Here is a 22748-nt window from a genome sequence, read left to right as displayed (position 1 = left end):
ACGTGGCCAAAAGTCCGGGTTGAGTCCTGACAGTACACCCCCCCCCCCCCGAAGTGCGGCTCCTGAAGCGCCAAACCCCGACAAGGTCCAGGGGGGGGGGGGGGGGGAGGCACACGGCGAAGGCAGGTGGGGGAGCAAGGAACACGGCGAAGGCAGGTGGGGGAGCAAGGAACACGGCGAAGGCAGATGGGGGAGCGAGAAACACGGCGAAGGCAGATGGGGGGAGCAAGGCACACGGCGAGGCCGGTGGGGGGAGAAAGGCACACGGCGAGGCCGGTGGGGGGAGCAAGGCACACAGCGAGGCCGGTGGGGGGAGCAAGGCACAGCCAGCTAGGGCCGAGCGACGTCCACAGCCGAACAGAAGGGCCACGCAACTTCCATAGCCGAGCTGAAGGGCCGAGCGACATCCACAGCCGAGCTGGAGGGCCGAGTGACGTCTACAGCCGAGCTGAAGGGCCGAGCGACATCCATAGCCGAGCTGGAGGGCCGCACATAACCCCTGACGCACCGCTGCCAGATCCACGTCCCGATGACCAGAATATGAAGGGTGGGAGGGTGGGAAAAGTCCTTCGCCCTGGGCCTGCAGCACCCCCCGCCTAAGAAGTGAAGCGACGCCCTCCTCGGAACGGAACCGAAAGTGGAGCGACGTCCTTCACCGAAAAAAATGCGGGGCAATGCCGCAGGGCACCAAAAAATAAAAAAGGGGCAAAAATGGTATGGTGACATCCTCTGCGAAGGAAGTGAGGCGACGACCGCTTCGGACGGAACCGAAAGTGTAGCGGCGTCCCTCACCGGAAAAAGTGCGGAGCGATGCCACCGAAAAAAGAAAAAAGGGTCAGAAGGACTGCCGGAACAGTCCAGGGGAAGAAGAAAAAAAAACGGTCCGAGCTGGAAGCTATCCTGCTGGGTCTCAGTTCGTAGGCGGAATCATTCTGTCACAACCGGAAGCGGAAGGAGACAGACCCGTATGCAGGATAGCTTCAAATGTAAGGGGTTTAATAAATGATAAAGACAACGACATAAAGACGATAACAAAAGTAATACAAATGAAGACACTAAACAAAGACTAGACATGACGAGGGGTAAACGTAACTAATGATTCCGCGCTGCACTCGGCAACGCGGCCCCCTTAAATATAAAAAGACACGATGACACAATAAGGATCAGGTGTGAAGACAGGGAGGGGCAGACGAAGGCGGGGCAGACACGTGATGAGAAAGATAAACAAAAACAGCACGTGGCCAAAAGTCCGGGTTGAGTCCTGACAGGTACGGGAATAGATAATACAAAGAGAAGGAAAAATAGGGAAATAAAAGAGAAACGTAAGGTAGATGAACAAAGGAAAATTGATGTAAAAATACAAAAGGTTGAAGAGTTGGTTGGAGAGTTGAAAGATTAGAATATGAGTGTTTAGAAGAAGACAACGAGGGATCAGACACTGTACCTAGACAGCTGGAAGAAGATTCCAAAAGAAAAGAAGATTATAATGCCTTATGGTTTATTATTTTATTTTCAGACGTTCAAGAGAACTCTGAATTGCTTTTCTTTTTATTGTGATCACATATTCTCCTGTAATATAATTGATAAGATTACAATTGTTTATTTTGACAAGCTTACACTTGGAGAGTGTTTCTTGCTTTGTTATAATCTTTGCATCTTAATAACTTTTACTTATTCTAATACTTTTTGATTATTTGAAGGAGATTTTATTTGTAATTTTCTTTTTATTTTATTTTACATATATTACACACATTTATCTGTATTACACTTCTTTTAATAAAAATAAAGCCTCCCATTGTGAGGACCCTGAAAAGACAAGAAGGTCTATGTCTGACTCCCTTATTTAAAGATTCAAACAATAGATTAGGTAGAAGAACTTGAAGAGGATCCTTTGTTAGAAGACCGAGGGACTTTGAAGGACACCTGCGTTCAAGGTTTTCAAAACTAACCCGTGCAAACTAGGACACATTCCTTTAGTGGGAGAGCAGAAGGGTTTCCTACTCAATCCAAATGCATATGTCACTAATGGCCATGCACGTCTGTATGAATGCATCAGTGTTATGAAAGGAACTGGGATCTGTGGACAAAAGCAGAGACAATTTTACAATGTCTTTTACAATAAAAAAGTATTAAAAAATATTAAATGTTCTAAAATCAGAAATATGGTGTTTTGTGATGTAATGGGATGTGCTGTGCTGTTGTGTGTTGTGAGGTGTGATATGGTGTGGTGTCGTGGTGTGGTGTGATGTGGTGTGACTTGGTGTGATGTGATGTGAAGTGGTGTGGTGTTATGTGGTCTGGTGTGGTGTGATGTGGTGTGACATGGTGTGACGTGGCTTGGTGTGGTGACATGGTATGATGTGGCTTGGTGTGGTGTGTTGTGGCGTGATGTGGTGTGTGATGTGGTGTTGTGTGATGTGGTGTGATGTGGCGTGGTGTGATGTGGTGTTGTGGTGTGGCGTGATGTGGTGTGATGTGGTGTGTGGTGTGATGTGATACTGTATGGTGTGGTGTTGTGTGAGGTGGTGTGGTGTGGTGTGGTGTGATGTAGTGTGATGTGGTGTTGTGTGATGTGGTGTGGTGTGTGTTGTGGTGTGGTGTAATGTGGTGTTGTGTGGTGTGATGTGGTGTGGTGTGTGATGTGGTGTGGTGTGGTGTGTGATGTGGTGTTGTGTGGTGTGATGTGGTGTGTTGTGATGTGGTGTGGTGTTGTTTGGTGTGATGTCGTTTTGTTTGGTGTGGTGAGTGATGTGTTGTGTGGTGTGATGTGGTGTGTGATGTGATATGGTGTGGTGTTGTGTGATGTGGTGTGGTGTGATGTAGTGTGATGTAGTGTGATGTGGTGTTGTGTGATGCGGTGTAAGGTGTAATGTGGTGTGGTGTGGTGTGGTGTGACGTGGTGTGATGTGGTGTAGTGTGTGATGTGGTGTGGTGTGATGTGGTGTTGTTCGCTGTGATGTGGTGTGTGATGTATTGTGGTGTGGTGTGATGTGGTGTTGTTTGGTGTGATGGGGTGTTGTGTGGTGTGATGTGACATCATGTGGTGTGGTGTGGTGTGACATGATGTGGTGTTGTTCGGTGGGATATGGTATTGTGTGGTGTGGTGTGATGTGTTGTGGTTTTGTGTGGTGTGATGTGCTGTGTTGTGATGTGTTGTGGTGTGATGTGCTGTTGTTCGGTGTGATGTGGTGTTGTGTAGTGTGGTGTGGTGTGTGACGTGTTGTGGTGTTGTGTGATGTGGTATGACGTGCTGTGGTGTGACGTGGTGTGGTTTGACGTGATGTGATGTGGTGAGGTGAGGTGTTGTGTGATCTGGTGTGATGTGTTGTGGTTTTGTGTGGTGTGATGTGCTGTGTTGTGATGTGTTGTGGTGTGATGGGGTGTGGTTTGGTGTAGTGTGTTTTGTGATGTGTTGTGGTGTGATGGGGTGTGGTTTGGTGTAGTGTGTTGTGGTGTGTGTTGTGTGATGTGGTGTGCTTTGTGATGTGTTGTGGTGTAGGGTGTTGTGTTGTGGTGTGTGTTGTGTGATGTGTGTTGTGTGATGTAGTGTGGTGTGTGTTGTGTGATGTGTGTTGTGTGATGTGGTGTGGTGTAGTGTGCTTTGTGATGTGTTGTGGTGTAGGGTGTTGTGTTGTGGTGCGGGGTGTTGTGTTGTGGTGTGTTCTGGTGTGGGTTGTTGTGGTGTGGGGTGGTGTGGTGTGACTGCAGACATGATCGTTACCGTCTTCATTCCATTTCCATTTAATGACCAAGTTGAGAACAATAATAAAGAGCAGGAGAACCACACAGACTGAGATAATGATCACGGAGGTACCTGAAATAAACCAAACCACTAAAATCATCCTCTAATGGACCTCCGCCTATATCCATTGTCCAACAAAAAGTGTTACAGCTCCCACATACTTTGACACACAGGGGTGAGCCTGGTCTCATTTGAAAGAAGAGATTCTCTAGTTTCAGAAACTAGTTTCAGAAACTACTGGCACAAAGTTACAGGGGTTTGAATGCAGATTTTCCTGTCCGCCTGGGTTGTTTTTCTGATAAACTGATTAATCTTATTTTTCTGGAACATTTTAGGGACAAACCAACAACTGTCATAGCCACATGTCTTGGCTTTCACCAAAAAAAATTCAAGTCAAAAGACCCAAAAATGGATTTTATATGAATATTTTTCTACGGCCCTGGTCGTCGGGTGCAGCGTTTTTGTGTACTTGTTTACTATATAACTTTGAAATAAAAGGCTGCAGGCTCAATCTGACAAGCCATAAATAAGCCTAGACTCTCTCTCTATCACTCTGGTGTGAAAACAGGCCTGTAACTTGACACCCTGAGCTGTGAGAGGGACAAAAGGTCAGGGATTACGCAAGAATTCTTCTGCGCATCCAGTTCACGCAGACACAGGCAAAGAACATACGGCATGTCATATACCGTTGGAATCGTCTGCTTACTGGCTAAACGGCTGTATAGGTCCCGGCCCATTTCATTGCTATTGGAAGGAGTAATTGTCAGTCAAATGCGGGTTCCCAAAAATGAGGTCATGCCACCATTGGCTTCCCAGCCGTCTATCTCTGCCATACAAGCACCGATTGGCTCAAATGAGGGCTTATTTGATTCGTTAGGACCTGGGCTATAAATATGACATAGGCTTTGAATTTTTGAATATCCCAATTAGGAGTTAGAGCGGCAAAACGAGATGATGGCGCACTTCTGTTTCCAGTTTTCAGAACACTAACGGAATATTTGCGGCGCGACCAGAGTGTTTTGGATTAAAAGGCTTACAGATTTCAATTCCTTGGACCTGTGTGGATTTTTGTGGATTATTTGTGTTGGAATATATTACCCCAGTGAAGAAAGAGACGCGTCTAAATGTAAGGGAAAAACCGGTCTAGCGCCACCTAGGTCAGTTTTGTCCGAAATTTTTTTCTAATTGTATGAAGGCTGTGAATCATATTGTGCTTTGTGTGTGGGCTTAAAAAATATTGAGAGTATAAACTTTACTAGGTAAATAGGTTTTTTCATGTTTTTGGAGGATTTGATGCTTTAAAGTTGAATTGAAGCTTGTTTCTGGGTCATCCCCTAGTGGTCACTTTGACTTCCGTGCCGTGTACGACACAGGGCCCGTAAGAGGTTAATAAAAGCAAATCTGGATGTACTGACAAAAAAATTGATTTTTTTTAGTTTTTATATCATTTTAACTACATGTATTTTACCTGATATGTGGGATAAAGATGGCGGTGATGTCGTCATTGTGGTCTGCGTCATTGTTGGTTTTTCTTTGTTGTTGCTATCTGTAGAATCATGTGATATTATATGTGTGTGTGTGTGTGTGGGGGGGGGTACTTAGATTTATTTAAAGCTTACATCCACCAAGTATAATTTATGTACCAAATACAGTATATATTCTTATTTACACAAAGAAAGATTTACACAAAGAGATTTATTTATTCATTTTTTGTTGACAGACTAAACCCTCATACACACGTCAGCAGTTTACTCTGTTGTGTGTCTCAGATTTAGCTTCGCATTACAATCATTACATAGAGTCTGATGCACAATAACACAAAGCAGGACCAACAAATAAGTAAACTTAAAACTCACCTGGAATGAGACAACTGATTAAAAACGAGCCAAGTGTTAAATTCAAGCGATCCTTCGGCTGCAATCCACGTTACTGTGTTATGCTTTTATCTTGTCAGAATCTTTTTCTGTCAATTAAATAGTATATTACTTCCTCCTTCCTCTCTGTAAAGGTGACACCATAGACTTCTACTTTCCCACACTTCTACATAATAATAATAATAATTATAATAATAATAATGTAACCGGGTGGTAAATTACCTTAAAATTTGTTTCTTTCCTTGCATGTTAAATTTTGCTATTTTATTATTGTCATTATTTTCAGTGCATTAAGTTAAGATCAACAGTAGTTACATGTATGTTCCTGGAGTGGTCAGTGGGTGGCACTGTGTGTCGCTTATGAGACAGTGCGCATGCGCATATCCCGTTGAGCTTGCAAGCAGTGCAAGCCATGCGTATTCTCTGGAAATAGTGGTCATTCATGAGTAAATACACTGATCTGTGATTATATTTGAGTTAAATACCCATTTTGGATGTATATTTTGTTATGTTAATTTGGAGAACTGTCGTATTTGAAACGATATGTCGTGTATAATGTCCATGCCGATATGACGTCATACCATGCGGTTTAGCCCGTTTCATTTAACATTAAGAAAATGTTGTACACTTTATTCTTCAAATGTTGTTGTGCTTTTCCTGTGATGTGTATTTAATGTGATTCTTCACGAAACTCTATGTGATTTTATCCTGTGTAAAGTGTATCTGGTTTTATGTTGGAGCTCATCGTGATGTGAGTGTTATTTTCTCTTATTTCACTCAAATGGTGTAAATGGGTAATATAAAAATGTACTCATGTCATTTTGTTCTTTTTGTACAGTATTCCCACTGCCGTATTGTGTTTAACATTTTTGTATTGTTGCATTACTTGAAATTGTTTTATTTTCTATTTGTTTTTGCACTAAGATTTTAGTAATCTTCCTATTCTTTTGCATTTGAATATAACATTGTAGAGCTACAGAGGTTTAAATTTGTGTTTTCAGCTTGGTGAAAGCGCTCGTTTTGTTTCTATAAATTTTGTTTTGCTTTTACAGATCTTTTTGTAAAATTTCTTCTTAATTAAGTTTCTAGGTCGCTTTTGATAGTGACTCATTTTCTAGAAAACAGTAAATGAATAAACAGTAAAGTAAAACCCCTCAATGTGTTCTTGGTGGTGAATTTAAATCCCCGGCCATAATAATAATAATAATAATAATAATAATAATAATAATAATAGTCTTTATTTATATAGCACTTTCTGACATATTTTTATTTAAATACAGTTGATTATAATATGAAATAAAACAAAGAAAAAAATAATCAAACAGTGGACATAGTAATAAAGGCAAATAGCAAAATTAAATAGGACTCTGAACATTTTCACTCAGTCCCTTTAATTTAGTGCTTTATCCTGATCAGGGTCACAGTGGGTCTGATGGCTGTCCCATGAACACTAATGTCAGATGAGAAAACACTGAATGTGTCTGCAGTCCCTCACAGTTCACCACATACACACACCCAAACCAAGGGGCAATGAATCTTCCTGACTCACCTACAGAGAAGCTGCAGGAAACTCTCAGGAAACTGAAAATGGGTCATGTCTGATTAATTAATGTAAAACTTGCAGAAAAATGAAAATAATAAATATGTACCAGCAAAGTTAATGAAAATAATGCTAAACAACTTCAATGCTAAAATGATTTTAGGGGTTATTTTTGTTCCCCACTGATAGATAGAGCCTAAAAAGGTAAAAGGCTAAAGAATTAGATAATAACACATACTGTATAACAGAAACCTCTGTGTCTGAAGGTGTTTTATAAAATTCATTCATTTTCTACCGCTTATCCGAACTACTCGGCAGGCGTAATCGGGCATCGAGGCAGGATACACCCTGGACGGAGTGCCAACCCATCACAGGGCACACACACTCTCTCATTCACTCACACACTACGGACAATTTTGTTTTATAAAATTGTTAAAAATATTTAAAAAAAAAAAAAAGCAGATGAAAAGCAGATAAGTGAAATAATGCTACAACATTACTAATAAGATCCTGTTTTTATTACATGCTTATATTGTTGCTTCCGCATTTTACACAAGCTGCAGGAAGTCATGTGGGTGATAGACTGTAAGTCAAAGTGAAACAGCACATAACCTGCATTTAATCAGACTTCACCAGCTGCAAAGAAACTGACTGAAAATCAATCATCTTTTTACAAAACATAAAGCTCTGTCTGATGTGTTAATTCATTTAAATGACAGATTTATATCTTGTAGCGTTCATTATTATTTATCTCACTGTTCTGATAGTGAACATAAAAGTTACAGAAAGCAGAACAGACTTGTATCTTTTCACCCACTTCTCTACACATTCAGAAATTTATTAGGAAATGTCATAACATTGTGATTCAGTTATCATGATAATTCATGTGATGTTATTGGTTTGTGGATAAAGTGCATGTTAGGAACCATCAGACTTTGACAAATCAGAGCATATGCAATAAATCAGTGGTAAAATTTAAGGGCTTAGTGAGTAAATCAGAGGGGTTAGTTTCAAAGATTCAAAATGTTTGTCATATGCACAGACAGAAAGCATGTTTCCCTGCACAATTAGTGGGTACATTAAAGGGGTAGGGGTAAATCAGAGGGGATGATGGGTAAATTAACAGGGTACAGGTAAATCAGAGGGGTTAGTGAGTAAATTAAAGGGGTAGGGGTAAATCAGAGGGGTTAAATACACAATATTTAAATTGTGAGCACTGAGTAGAAATTTTGATCATCAGTGTCTGGAGATGAAGTGTCACTTTTACCAGCTGGACTGAGAGCCATAAGAGTCTGGGGTTTCTGACCGGTGGCATAAACAGTAGAAACAGAGTGAGAGATTAGTAGCTTATAAAATCATACTTTAATAGAGTATGCAGTGTGGAGTTTACTACTGTATTAGTCAGTCAGTCAATAAGCAAAGCCATCCATTCATCCATCCATCTATCCTGTCTCTTTACAAGCCCTCAAAAAACATTTGTACTGACCTCTGTGTTCACTGGGTTTCCTCTGTCAGCTGGTGAGGAGTCACCTGTCAGCATAAAGTTACATGTAAAAATCACCACAACGCCCCAAAATGCCAGTTTATAAAATCTGTATCCTGCTCGTCATTTTATTACTTATGTTCTGTAGGTTGTGTGTTGAGTTACAGAAGAAGCCACAATAAGGGTTTGTGTCTGAATTTTTAATCAGGTAAAAAATTGTCTTGTTCTATGAGTAAGAAATAATTGCTTAATGAAATGAAATGTCAAGAGAAAAAAAAAATCATTTGTTTTTGTTTACAAAGTAATACCTTTTGTCTTAATGTCCCACATTTTGTAGGAGATCAGCACGGAACCTACGATCAGCAGCAGAGCCACACCGACGTACAGAGTGATGGTTACGACTGAAGGACCTAAAGCTACAGGACACAGAAAGACAAAAACAGACCTGAATCTGACTGTAAGCATGAAAATATGTACAGTAAGTTTGTAGAAATCTGGGTCTTACATTGTATGCTCGCATTTGTTGGATGTCCTTAATGTCCATTCAGGTGTCATTAAAAAAAAGACAGAGATTAATGAGGAATTGCTCAGTAATCACATGCTACAGTAACTGTATATGTTTATTTACTTTGGGACCAAAAGCCTGAGTCTAAGCGTGTGTGAGGGATTATTTATTCCTCCTTCCACTAATGGGATTGTGACAAGTCCCATCACTTCAGCCATCATTATTTTATATCTAACAAACTTATTTAACTCTAATTCCCCATAAACCACATGAATGCTAACCAGGGTGAAGCAGTTACATAATGAATAAACGTTGTAAAAGCATCATACAGCGAGAACACCCAGTTCACACTCCTACTAATGGACGTGACCTTGTTTTGTGCCATGGGCTTCATATCTGACTATTTATTGGTTCCCATGTGACTTCTATAGCACTCTTTACCTGAGACCATAAAACATTTATGGAAAGTAAACTGCAAGACTTTTGGTCCCAAACAATATATTAAATAAAATGGCTATTTACATTTTATTTCATAAAAATGTTCATAATACTGGATCCTCACCTGTAACATATAGTTGCATTTCACTGTATATAGACACATAGGAAAGCTTATCATTTGAAACTCCACACAGATAAAGTCCCCCATCATCCACTGTCACATCGCTGATGCTCATATTGATGACTTTATCCTTTGAGGAGACGTGAAGCCCGTACCTGTCTTTCTCTAAATGTTCTGTATAAGTGAATATGATGGCGTCTATGCTCTGATTGGTCACTCTGTACATACATGTTAGGTCCTTTTCATGCCTTTGGGGATACGTACAGCTGAAGGTTATGTTGTCTCCAGGATGAGTCGTGAGTGAAAGAGACTTTTCGTAATTCAGTCCTGTCACTGAAAAAAAATAAAATAAAATAAAAAATAAATTTTAAAAAAAGGTGCAAATTAATGTTTTCCTTATTTGGTGAATATCGGCAGTTCAGTTAAGGTGTTAAAAACTCTATCAGTAGATATAAAGTTTCTCAGCAGTAAATATGTAAGGTATAGGAACAGAATAGATTATTAAGCAGGAATCTGTACTATTCCCTGCCTGGACACTAGGGGGACATTCTGGCAGGCTTTGTTTGTCTGTAGCATGTGTCTTTGTTTTTGTGTATCACGTCTGTTGCCCTGCCTGATCCTTAATCCGTTCACCTCACACACCTGTTTCTATGTTCCTAGTGTTTGTAGCCTTTGTTATTTTTCCTAATAAAACCCCCTTTTTAGATAATCACAGCATCTGGGTCTGGATTGTATCCCTGTAAAGACACCCCATTCTCTTCCCAAAGCAAAGTTACTGTTACTCCTGGTACTACCCCAAGTGTTGTTGTTTTTTTTATTATTATTATTATTTCTTGAAGCAATATATCTCCTTTCATAGTTACATTTAATACTGTAATAAAAACTGTAATAAAAATAAAAACTAGCACTTGACAGGAAACTAAGTAATTGCAAAAACTTCACAAACATGTGAACGTCTCCATCCTTCAGTAACTACAATGCAGATGCCTTCAACATATCAACAATTAATTTGTTTAAATCAGTTTGTTTAAAGCATTAATTAGCTGTTATTAGAACAAGTTGTAATTAGAACAAACATATTATTATAAACCTGTAATGTGCAGCTGCACTTCTGTCAAAGATGCTGTTATAAAAAATTAATCAATAACTAATAACCAATAATAATTTAAAATCTCACCCTTTTCCACATCCAGCTCCACTTTTAACGTCTTTTCTTTTGGATTTTTCACTCCACATATGTAACTTCCTCCATCCTCCTGGCTTAAATTTCTAATGAGCAAGCTATAAACTCCAGCTCGATTGTCATCTATGCCAAAATATTTTTCTTTAAGATTCAATTTTTCCTCTGTTTGGGAAAGGATGTTTTCACAAGTCCCATTGTTGACCTTACAAATGTATTTTGTGTGATTACTGAGCTCTTGAGAACGGTATTTATACATGATAATGACACTTCCTCCTTCATATCCTTTGACTTTACCACCTTCGTCACAGCCAACTTGACCTGCAAAATAAAATACATTTCCTCTTGTAGACTCTCTTGATCTAAAACATGGTGCATTATACAAAATTTAACACTATTGAAATGACTGAATCTTAAATTGAACAGAAACAGAACTATGAACGACACCACAAACTTTCTGATATAAGGAAAATATCTTACCTGAAATCAGGTACATTATAACAATGAGAAACATGTTTTGCTTTGGCCTGTTTCAAAACCACCAATCCAAAAAAGTTGTGCTAAACCTGGTTTAAAAGTCCGCAAGCCCTGCAGTCTATCAGAAAAAGTAAAACACTTCTCACACTGCAGAAGTGTCTGTCTCAGTTTAATTTTAGCACTGCCCAATTCCTGAGCCCCTAGTTTCAGTTTCTCACATCTCCTCTACACACGTCATTGTCAGTCTGAATCAAATCACTAAACAACAGCTCTAATATTTTGGAAACACAGTGTTTGACTTTGTTGGCTATAAAAAACAATTAATAAAGGAATAAAGCAATTGCTTTTTGTGTTACAGGATAAGTTAAGAATGGTTTAATCCTGTATTGCAGCCTGACTCTCTGGTGCTCTTACAAGCAGAGTGTGAAATACTACTACTACTACTGTAGCTTTGCAATTTATCTTCACTGGAGCTAAGAAGCTCACACACTGTTCCACCATGACAATGGCACTGTGCACAAAGCCTCAGAAGCCTATGAAGACATGTTGTGTTAAGGGTGAGGTGAAGAAATTGAGTGTCCTGTACAGACCCCTGACTCTGACTCAATCCCACTAAACACCTTAGTGATAAACTAGAGTCTCCTCAACATGGCTCTTGAAGCTGAATGAACAATAATCCACAAAGACATAATCCAACATCTATTTGAAAACCTTACCAGAGGAGGATGGAATAAGCACATATGGGTGTGATGGTCAGGGGTAAAAATATGTGCAGATTAAATGGTGAATCCTCCAGTTTATTACCAGTTAATTATGGGGTCCCTCAAGGATCAGTCATAGGACCTCTGCTTTTCTCGATATACATGCTTCCATTAGGGATCATCATTAGAAAACATGGGATTAATTTCCACTGTTATGCTGACGATACACAGTTATATATCTTATCAAAACCAGATGAAATAGCTAAATTGTCCAAATTAACTGAGTGCATTAAACAGATAAATGATTGGATGAGCAGTGATTTTATGTTGCTAAACTCTGATAAGACAGAAATACTACTTATCGGTCCAAAAACCAGTACACAGTTTTTGTACTGTTACTACTAGTGAGAAATAATGTTAATTAATCTCTCTTTAAAACAGCATGTAAAAAGATAGTTAAATACTTCCCTATTTTAATATAGATTTAAAACCTTCTGTCTTTATTAAATAAACTTGTGTTATATTGAATAAATGGATTAATAAAATCATATTTTGGGCCAACGATCCTCACCACATTCTGTCAGAAATAGACAACAAATATCCAGGAATTTGTCACCAATCATTAAATGTAAAAGTGACTATATTTTAATAAATATACAAAAAAAATGCAATGAGGAAGAATAAAATAACATAACAATAAAAAAAATAAGGAAAAAGAAAAGCAGGAGTGGGAGTAACAGCTCCATCATCTCATACTGTATGCCATGTGAACTGAGCTACTTTATGTAGTGTAGGTTTACACGTAATTTGCTCCTGTCAGGAATAAGAATTCACCTTGTTTCAAGATTAAATATCACATGAATTACATGTAATACATTACATTAATTACTACATTTAGCTTTAGTGAAGGGTTTGTGTATTTATTTGTATTTAAAAAAGACTGCTAAGTTAATGTTATCACGGCAAAGTAGAACCTCAAACATCAAACAAAACAAAACTTGCATTTAACAGAAAACCTAAACATGACTATGACATAGAAACCTTATGTAATAAACAAAACATAACATCCGGGCATAGCAACATCTTATGGCTCGCACATGACAACAACATAAACATATATGAACAACAATGACTCACAAACACACTTGACTTGACATTATGTTGATCTGGTAGTAATAAAGTTACCATATGTTCTCATTTATGCACCGCTCTCTTCAGCTTCTGCCTCAGAATCTCAATAAGCTCTGATCAATAATAACATAGAATTGAAGCAAGGCGTCAATATTTTCCCCAATTTCTTTAATGATTAAAAAATGTTGGCAAATTATGGTTGTTTAAGAGACCTGAAGTCCTGCTTTGTTATTTCAAAATGTTTTAATGAAGGTGTGTGTGTTTTATTCACTTCTAAAATGCTGGTATTGTAGCTTCACTGATGTGTCTCTTCAACTTCTGTGGTTGTGTCAAGCTTTTTAAAGCAGAAACAAACACACACAAACTTCCTGTACTGCTGCCTGACCTGAAAGTAGAAGAGTGTAAAATAGTCAAATAGGTCAAAATAGGTTGATAGACTCCACCAGAACCATAGTTGGGAGCCCTGAACTATAAAGTATGGAATTCTTCTATTATAAATGTAGATAGATATTAATGTTCAGAAATCCAAAAGTCTTTTTTGTTTAATTATAGTTCATATATTTTTTATTAAATATGAACCATATTAAAAACTGACCTCATGGTTAAGGAGACAGTGAACAAGGAAGATGAAGATGCCCTGCTGGTAGTTGAGAAACAGGAAGATGTTGATTAAAACTCCATCATTGCTGGGTATATACACGAATATCCAGTAACAGCCAAGGATAACAAACTGTGCCAGGCTTTTAATCATAACACGTATTATGAGATCTTTATCATCAGTGTTACTCCTCTGCAAGTTTTCATTTTTCAGGCGTTTCAGGGTGAAAATCATCATGATGATAATGACGATGTAGAGAATCATGTTTGACTGCACAGGACAAAAAATACATAAATAAATTCTTAACAAGTGTTAGTAAATGCAAAAGCTCATCAAATAAGTGGTACATTATGTAGCCAAAATCTGCAGCCTAAGAAAAACCCTTCAAATAGTGAAACTGGACATTTTCTTTTATATATATAACTACACTACATCATTTAAAGCACATAATTGTCAAAAATGTATTTACATCCAGTAAGTTGTGTTGAAAATTCAGTAGTGGTTCTTTGTCAAGTGCACATCAAAAAACAGGCCTTTTTACTGTTCGCATTTGTTTCGCTGATGTGCAGTTAATTGTCCACTTCAGTCCCCTCAGAATCAGATACTGATTCTTTGGTCATTAAGAGATAAATTGTTGTCTCTACATTATTTTGCGACCTGCTCCAACTAATCCATGTACAGTATGCTGACTAATCATTATAGCTGATGAAGTCCACAACTATAGTGTGGACTAACCTTAACGTGTTTCATGGTTTGCAGCACTTCCTGATGTTGGTTGTGAGTATGATGGATCTTTAAGGCAATGCATCCTTTTATGTTATAAGCAGGGAAAAAATGGCCAAAACCCTATTTTTGTCTCTCTTCTTTATATGTTTTCCATAATATAGCCAAAGTGACATCTAAAGAGTTTTCACAGGCTGCCTCACATGTGTTCTTAATCTTATTCTTCTTCTTTCGGCTTTTCCCTTCAGGGGTCACTACAGCGAATCATCTCTCTCCACCTATTCCTATCTTCTGCATCCTCAACACTTGCACCCACTAGCTTCATATCCTCATTAATTACATCCATATTCCTCCTCTTTGGCCTTCCTCTTTGCCTCCTGTCCAATCCTGTCACTCCCAAAGAGAACCTCAGCATCTTCAGCTCGGCTACCTCTAGCTCTGACACCTGTCTCTTCTTTGTGCATTAAATCCTTAATAACATGTTTTATTGTTTAAAAGTCTTGCAAAGATGGCTGTAGTACTCACTGTGACAATAAAAAGGATAGGTATGTCAAATCTCACTGATTTTAAAGAATCGTGATTTTCCCAGCACCTACAGATAGGAAAACAAAGAACAAACAAGAACAAAACATAAGGGTTGAGAGCATTATGATGAAAATGAGCTGAACATTTGTTTAACAAAAGCCCTCCCATTGTCCACACTTACTGTTCATTAACAGAATTCTGCGAACTAACTAGTGTACACACAATCACCACAGCCACGGGAACAAGGTACCCAATCATATATAACCATTTCATGCTAAGCCTCTCCCTCTGGTTTGATCGGATCTTTGAGAGGTTCTTCACAAGTAGGAAGATCAGCACAGTCTCAATGAACATCCACACAAATCCAGAAATAAAGAAGAACCATCGTATGCCTGCCATTACTGCACAGGCTTGCTGAATATGGAGAAAAAAATGGTGAGGAAAATCCATGCATTAATTCAGTCTTGATAAGGTGTATAATTGTGGGATACCACACACCGGTGGTTGTAGATGGATCTGATAAAGTGGTTTTAGCAATTCTGTGAGGTGAAACAGCAAGAGGTTTAAACACAGGTTTATTAGCGCCGTGTTGGTGTCTTTTTGGTTTTGGCAAAACAAAGCAAATGTCAGTAGACACAAGGTCAGGAAGAACACTTCTATTCCCCTAAGCACTGACTTGTTCAAAACAACCCGACATTGCAGTGACACGATGGATCCAAATAGTGTCTATGTCAGGAAAAGGGAAGAAGAACAAACAAAAAAAAATTAAATCTTACATTGCCAGATATGCTGTTTGTATGTCTGGTGTTTTTAAATGCTATAAAAGGTTAGTAATAATAATAATAATAATAATAACAGTAATAATAGGCATTTAATATGGTACATTTTCTGTAAAAAGATGTTTGATTAACATTTATGATAAATATATGATCTGGTTCTTCTTCTATTACTTAAACACAATCACATATACTGAAGTTATGACTGTAAAATTACATCAATGATTGTCATGTCAATGATGAACGATTGTATATATATATATATATATATATATATATATATATATATAATATATATATATTTCCTTCATAAAGGTTGGGTGTGTTTTGAACTATTTGCAGAACAGCTTGTGAATACAATCAAAGTTAGAGGTAAACCATTTACAAGGTGTGACTGTAAGCTATGCAGCACTTACCTTTTGTGTTATATAGTTATTATGTTGTTTGAGAACTCCGCATGTGTGGTGGTGTGCATAGCATTTATAATTATGTAGTCATCACAGTGTCATATGTGGTGGAATTGTTTGACCTTATAAGAGTGTTATGAGTGCGCCAGTAGTCTCTCAACAAGCCTTGCTGGCAATGACTCTAATCATTTAGAGCTGACCTTCTCTATTTAGGTATTTTCAGCTCTTGTACTTTCACTAGTGCTCTCAGTGGTAGTCACAGAATTACCAACCCTTTATTCTAAACATTTAGATATCTTTCCTCAGTGTCATACTTCTCATACAGAGAATACCATGCTCAGAATATTGCCCATGTTCTGAAATGCTTAACACTCAGTTTTTAACACTCACACCTGCTTTTAAATGTTTTCCTGGCTGACATATGATCTTTTGATCAATTCAACAACAGTGGATCCCTCTGTGATAAGTTTTATAGGTTTTTGAAGATTTACTGTTCTATTACTGTGCAACATTTGTTGTGCCATAGGGCTGTGTGATATATGAACACATATCATTAGAGGATAGAAAAATGTCTGATAGAAAAACATGATTGACTGATGATTAAAAAAGTATTTTCCATGTTTTGCTAGTGGTGTGTTGTAACAAAACCAAGCCTGGAGGTGTGTGACAAAAGTATGAGTAACTTGCACCTCAGAAAGGAACTGAATCTGTTATTTGGATGTAGAATGTGTATAACAAGTCAGACACTGATCACAAAACGGTCCATTGTAACACAATGCAATGCTTTCGGTGCAAGTTAACAGTGTGACTTACTGTACAAAGCCAACGACTACACTAAAATCAGACAAGCTCATTGCACTTTACGGGAATATATTTTAAAGGGCATTCAATGGGTTTTAGAGAATTGGAATCTTTGATTAGAAAAAAATGCCAATAAATAAACTAAACTATATTAAGGTATACACTAATAAAAGATATGAATATGAAGATATGAAATTACTTATTAATATTGCTTTATAAGATTTTAGTAATCAACTTCAATGGTGGTAGCAATATCTTATTTACTTCATCTACCACCCTTCAGTCATTACAGAAGCACACACTGTTTACTATTTAATTATGATACGTATTCTAACAAAACTTTTAGTGTGGTAACTTTTTCTGGTAACTTTGTTAGACAAATACGTTATTACTCATTCAGTGATCTAGAGTGGTTCTTGTATGAATTAGTTACAGTATATCCTGGTTTCTTACCTTACATGGAATGATCTCCATGATGATAGCAAACACTGACAGATTATCACAAGAGCACACAGTGTGAGTGCGGTTAGTCTCCTTAACAACACAGAAATCTTTAACCCATTTGTTTTTCTCCCACTGCACACAGAAGAGCTTACCTTCAGGCTCTACCACCTAACAGATGGAGATGTAAAACAGGATTACTTAAAGCCATTATAACTATTAATCAAAAAAGAAAAACAGGATTATTTAACATACATTTATGTGTTTGAAGGTAAATGTGACTGGTTTGGAGAGATATTTGTTACTGGTTTTAAGAAGTGTTGCTGACACCACAATAGACATCATGGTTTTCACTGTGTTAGCAGCTGTGTTGAAGAAACTAGGCTTCAGGATGTCTTTCACATTGACGTAGCTCATGAAGGCCACACCAGCTGAGCCTGAAGTTACAATAAATGTAAAATTACAAGGGAAATTTATGAACGTTGTACATTTAAAGACCTTTTTGTTAAATCTGGCTTAAGTTTTAAGAATTGTTAATACTATCTATAATTACTGTCGTTATGGATTAATGATAATGAAGGGTTTCTGCATTTCAAGTTAATGAGCACAGTTTAGTTTAAGATGGATTCATGCATAAGATTACGGGATAAGTAAAATTCTTCAATAGTAACGAATAACCAATGACTGAATAAAAAGGGCTTTTCAAAGTGCATTTCAATTCTTCACCAAAGCCCTTGAAGTATTTTAATACTGATTAGATAGTTATTTACATGCACTTACTCAAAAGGGGGGGAAAGGGGTAAATCTAGACAGGTACAATATTAATATTCATTAATGTTACTATACCTTTATTATTCTTTGAAAGCCCAATGAGATCAATTTCCAAGGTAGCATAACCTGTGCCGAGTTGGGAAATTAAGAAAGCACCATGGTCGACGACTAGTAAAACTTTAACCTCTGGAAAGGTAGAAATAAAGGGTTAACTACAAACTCTATTCTATAGGATACATGGTTTGTTCTAAAGTGAAGTAAAATGATGTTTCCAGCTTGAAGAAAACATTAATAATTATTCTAAACATTTAGTTCAGAATCAGTTAAAGCATTTAAAATAATAAAGTGATAATAATGTGACTTGACAGTACATGTTTATTTCTATTAAGTAAAAATAATGTTTTATTATTTATTAACCAGAAATCATACCTAAATTTTGAACAGAGATGCTAACGTTGTAGGTTTCTGTTTTTTTCACCAGTTTAGACACCAGTTTCTGATTCAGATCCATCGCAGCATTTCCATAATACATCAGATTTTTTTCAGTAGTGTTGCTTTTCACACGATTCATAAGTTTTATTATGATGTTCAAATAACGTTCCACAACCTAACTGACAGCCAGAGACATGTTATGCTTACATTAAAAAAAAAAAAACAGTGACAGTTCGGATCTAACAGCAAAGTCCGACTCACCTCCTGTGTTAATTCTTGAGCTGTGTTGTCCTGAACTTGATTCAGGAAATTCGTTATGCAAAGTTCTGTCAAATTAACCTGGGGGAAAAAAAGGTTTTTTTTTTTTTTTTTTACCCAGTACAAATACAAGTACAACTTTTACTATATTTGTACTTGGATACATGAAAAATGTACAGTATATTATCCGAGTGGTCTAGGCCCTAGGGATGTGCACTGCAATAACTTGTACTGTAACCCTGCTATCCATTGTGTTTCAAGAGAGAAGATTTTTTTCCTTTTATTTAGTTTTTCTGATTATTAATTGGTTCTGGATTTTTATATATAGATTTTGATATAAGTCCATATTTTAGATAAGCAGGTATGTGTCAGTGTTTACTGTTAAAAACATTTATACAATTTGCAGTGACTAAAAGTGGATATAAAAAGCATTAAACTAAGGTAAATCATGCCAGAGCCTTTTCTAAATTTTAGGTGAAATATGGCACACCAGTGACATTACTAAGAACCTGGACAGCTTTCTAAAATTAAGAAAACTGGTCAGGGAGAGAGGATGCTAAAATAATGAAAAGAATTGCAGCAATTTCTGGCAAGTACTGGTTACTCTCTACATGTGACAACATTGTTTTAATTATTTTTTTGTCTTTGGTGCCTTTGGTCTTTTGTATTTTGCTTTCATAGTTCATGTTTCAGTTTTATTTCTGCTCTTATGTACCTGCCCAGTTTTCCCAGTGGTTTCTGTTCTTGTTTCCGCTGTGTTTTTGTGAATAAATTGTGCCTGTTTTGCTACTCCTGCGTTTGGGTTTGGTTTTTACCCTAATAAGCACTAAATCTCCCAGAACCATGTGGAATAATGTTATGGTCTGATGATACCAAAGTTGAGCATTTTGCACAACATTAAAAGAACATCATCCCCAACTTAAAGCATGGAACTGCTTTCAAGCTGCTTGCCTTGAGCCGGAAGTGGCTTTAATCACGGTAGAGGGAATAATGTAGGGCCCCAGATGTCAGTCAATTTTGGCCAAATAACCTAAGACTTCTGATGAAACACTTTTCACCTTCCAGCATGACAGTGACCCGAAGCACACTCACAAATCAACAAGGAATGTCTTCACCAAAACAAGGTCAAGGATTTGGAATGGTACAGCTCCAGATCTAAATCCAGTTTAAAATCTGTGGGTTGACCTAAAGAGTGCAATTTACAGTAGATGTCCAAGCAATGGGACAGAGTTTACTTGCTTGTAGAGAGAAGAATAGCAAAATATTGATAAGTGAAGATGTTCCAAACGTATTGAGTGGGTGTGCACACTTATACAACCAGTTTATTGCACATTTTGCCCCCAAAAATAATTCTTATTGTTTTTTTGCTTTAAATATAGCTTGCAATTTTACAAAAAGTGGAAAAAATTTAAGAGGATTATTCTTGGTTTCATTTTTTTACATCACACAAACATGCCATTTTAACAGGGGAATGCAGACTTTTTATATCCACTGTACTGTATGTAGGCTTCCCTGTCTGGCAGCTTAAGAAGCAGAGCATAAAAGAGTGAAACCTGGGGCTCATCCATCATCCACATCCATGTCATGCTACACACTTACATGGACTACGTACTATATTATATGTGTACTATATACCATATTCATCATACATATGTCTTACTCTGCATGGGTCGGTCTCCATGATGAGAGCAAACGTAGCCAGTTGATTACATGAGCACACAGTGTGACTGCTGTTAGTCTGTATGATGTCACAGCCATTTTCAACCCATTCTTTGTCCTTCCAGTACACACACGAGAGACTGAATTCAGGTTCTAATGCCTAACCAAACAAGAAGGGAGATACATCTTGAAAGCTGAATATCAAAAGGTAATTTAAAAGCTTCTTGATTAATACTTACAGCGATGTGTTTCAGGGTGATGTTGACTGGCCTAGTGAGGTGTTTACTGGCGATTTGTGAAAGCGAGACCGATACCACCGCTGACATCATAGTTTTATTTGTTTGGATAAAAGTGTTGAAGAAGATAGGTTTTAAGATGTCTGACATATTGGTGTAAAATATGATGGTCACTGTTGCTGATTCTATAAATGAAAATATTAATAAATATATATTGAAAAAAGATTCATGCCAAACCATCCAAACTTCTCTAAAATCTTCCAACCTTCCGTTTTATGATATTATATGTATGTATATATGATATTGTCAGGTATAGGAAGTGGAGGTGATCAGTTTTATAAAGAAAACACTGGCTGAAAAAACTACTAGAAAAGGATTTATGCTGTTCATGTATGTGGAGATAAGTAGTTCAAACAAGTATATCCCAGATTAAATTAACCACACATGCAAATTTATGTTAAATTCTTAACTTCCGTACCTTCATTTTCCTTTGAAATCCCTATAAGATCAATATCCAGAGCTGCGAGCCTTGTGATGAATGTGGGAATTTTGTTCACGGTGACATTCAGACCAAATGCAAATATTTGAATCTCTGAAAAGATATAAGTTTATATCCAGTTGTCTTCTAAATCTATCATTCAGTTTGTCATAGTTTTTAAATTCTATATGCAAAGTTGAAAAAATATAAATTTTACACATTTACAAACTTAATTTACAAAAAAATACAAATAAGACAAAGATGATAGATGTAACCTTAAAAGTATTTTATATTAACTAGTAATCTACTGTTTTACTTGAAATGTTTTTGGAGTGTTCGATTATTTATTTAAGCAGGTACCTAGATTTTGGAGAGAGATGTTGGTGAACGTGTTGGTGTCTGTTTTGTCCACCAGAGTAGATGCAAGTTTCTCACTGACATTTAGTACATAATTCCCAAAGGATATTAAATCATTTTTTTCATAACCAACTTGTTTAACATGAGTTGTAAGATTTCTTATTATGTTCAAATAGCGTTTTGCAAGCTGCCCAAAAAGCAAAAGAGACTCCAGTGAGTGCATATAAAAAAAGCATTAAACCTCCTGTCCAACAAAAGCATCACAAACAGGAACAAGCACCAAATATGTCTCACCTCCAGAGGTAAGCCAAGAGCTGTGTTTTGGTAAATTTCTTGCATGACTTTGAATGTGTTAATTACCGTCAAATTATCCTAAAAAAAAATAATAATAATAATACTTATATATGTGAACAGCTCTAAATTATTAGCATGTAGTTAAAAAGCTTAAATATTTTGTGTTTACATGCATCAAAACCATGTGCAATCAATGTAAAATCTTCAGCTATGACATTTTGTGATGTTGATCTTTCGGGCTGTTTGCTGTTGCCACAGTGGATCATTTACATTTACAGCATTTAGCAGACACTTTTATCCAGAGTGACTTACATTTTTAATTCAGTTTATACACCTGAGCAATTGAGAGTTAAGGGCCTTGCTCAGGGGCCTGCAGTGGCAACTTGGTAGACCTGGGATTCGAACCAATGACTTTACAACCAGCAGCCGAGCACCTTAAACACTGAGCTACCTGGCCGTAACCATAGCATTTGTATAGTTTCTAACCATAATATTTTCACATAATATATTTTGATACTGATGTGTACTTAGGATCTCTTACTGTGTTTGAGATGGTCAGCATGTAAAGTAAAAGGTCTCCTGACTGATAACAAGAGCACACAGTGTGAGTTCTGTTGGTCTGTGTGACATTACAAAGGTTTTTATTCCACATCACATAATTGTGTACACAGGAGAGAATGCCTTCATGGTCTGTATCAGAACCCTGGTCAATGACAAATTTAGACAAATCGATTAAATTAAATCTAAAACAAACAAACCAAAAAAAGTGTGTAAAATTACGTACATTTATGTGCTTGAGG

The 22748-nt window shown here is 37.3% G+C and overlaps 2 protein-coding genes and 2 long non-coding RNA genes across 5 annotated transcripts; all 4 read right to left on the bottom strand.

The window, feature by feature from the left end:
• Nucleotides 1-1876: 1876 nt before the first annotated feature.
• On the bottom strand, nt 1877-5747 carry LOC113643846. The gene is made up of 4 exons (XR_003440888.2): nt 5599-5747; nt 5211-5288; nt 3722-3814; nt 1877-2077 (listed from the first exon to the last, which is right to left on the bottom strand). It is a non-coding gene; the product is annotated as an uncharacterized LOC113643846 (long non-coding RNA).
• A 1111-nt stretch (nt 5748-6858) lies between these two features.
• On the bottom strand, nt 6859-11596 carry LOC125139444 (polymeric immunoglobulin receptor-like). 2 transcript variants are annotated; one of them, XM_047803612.1, is made up of 7 exons: nt 11364-11596; nt 10881-11204; nt 9707-10036; nt 9145-9171; nt 8948-9055; nt 8643-8686; nt 6859-7197 (listed from the first exon to the last, which is right to left on the bottom strand). In XM_047803612.1, the coding sequence occupies exons 1-7, from the start codon at nt 11395-11397 to the stop codon at nt 7162-7164; spliced, it is 903 nt and encodes a 300-aa protein (XP_047659568.1). In that variant the 5' UTR covers nt 11398-11596; the 3' UTR covers nt 6859-7161. The 2 variants fall into 2 exon arrangements, with proteins under 2 accessions (XP_047659568.1, XP_047659567.1); XM_047803611.1 differs by having other exon boundaries at nt 6859-8457; nt 11364-11595.
• Nucleotides 11597-12735: 1139 nt separating this feature from the next.
• On the bottom strand, nt 12736-15743 carry LOC113643836 (adhesion G protein-coupled receptor E1-like). Its single transcript, XM_047803621.1, has 4 exons — nt 15220-15743; nt 15039-15105; nt 13788-14060; nt 12736-13577 (listed from the first exon to the last, which is right to left on the bottom strand). Exons 1-4 carry the CDS (start codon nt 15486-15488, stop codon nt 13488-13490), a joined length of 699 nt encoding a protein of 232 aa, XP_047659577.1. The 5' UTR covers nt 15489-15743; the 3' UTR covers nt 12736-13487.
• Nucleotides 15744-18845: 3102 nt separating this feature from the next.
• On the bottom strand, nt 18846-20995 carry LOC113643837. Its single transcript, XR_007138516.1, has 3 exons — nt 20823-20995; nt 20585-20743; nt 18846-19005 (listed from the first exon to the last, which is right to left on the bottom strand). It is a non-coding gene; the product is annotated as an uncharacterized LOC113643837 (long non-coding RNA).
• Between the last annotated feature and the right edge of the window lie 1753 nt (nt 20996-22748).

The sequence above is a fragment of the Tachysurus fulvidraco genome, chromosome 18 (genome assembly GCF_022655615.1).
Source record: "Tachysurus fulvidraco isolate hzauxx_2018 chromosome 18, HZAU_PFXX_2.0, whole genome shotgun sequence".
NCBI lineage: Eukaryota > Metazoa > Chordata > Actinopteri > Siluriformes > Bagridae > Tachysurus > Tachysurus fulvidraco.
This window is presented reverse-complemented; position numbering and strand designations above follow the sequence as displayed.

Coding starts and splice junctions, on each gene's coding strand:
- LOC125139444 (XM_047803611.1), bottom strand. CDS start 11,397: ATGTTTCTCATTGTTATAATGTACCTGATTTCAG. Junction 10,037..10,880: donor GGAGCTGGATGTGGAAAAGG/GTGAGATTTTAA, acceptor ATTTTTTTTCAG/TGACAGGACTGAATTACGAA. Junction 8,687..8,947: donor GTGGGACATTAAGACAAAAG/GTATTACTTTGT, acceptor TTATGCTGACAG/GTGACTCCTCACCAGCTGAC.
- LOC113643836 (XM_047803621.1), bottom strand. CDS start 15,488: ATGGATTTTCCTCACCATTTTTTTCTCCATATTCAGCAAGCCTGTGCA. Junction 14,061..15,038: donor CTATCCTTTTTATTGTCACA/GTGAGTACTACA, acceptor TGTCCTGTGCAG/TCAAACATGATTCTCTACAT. Junction 13,578..13,787: donor ACTGTCTCCTTAACCATGAG/GTCAGTTTTTAA, acceptor TTCTACTTTCAG/GTCAGGCAGCAGTACAGGAA.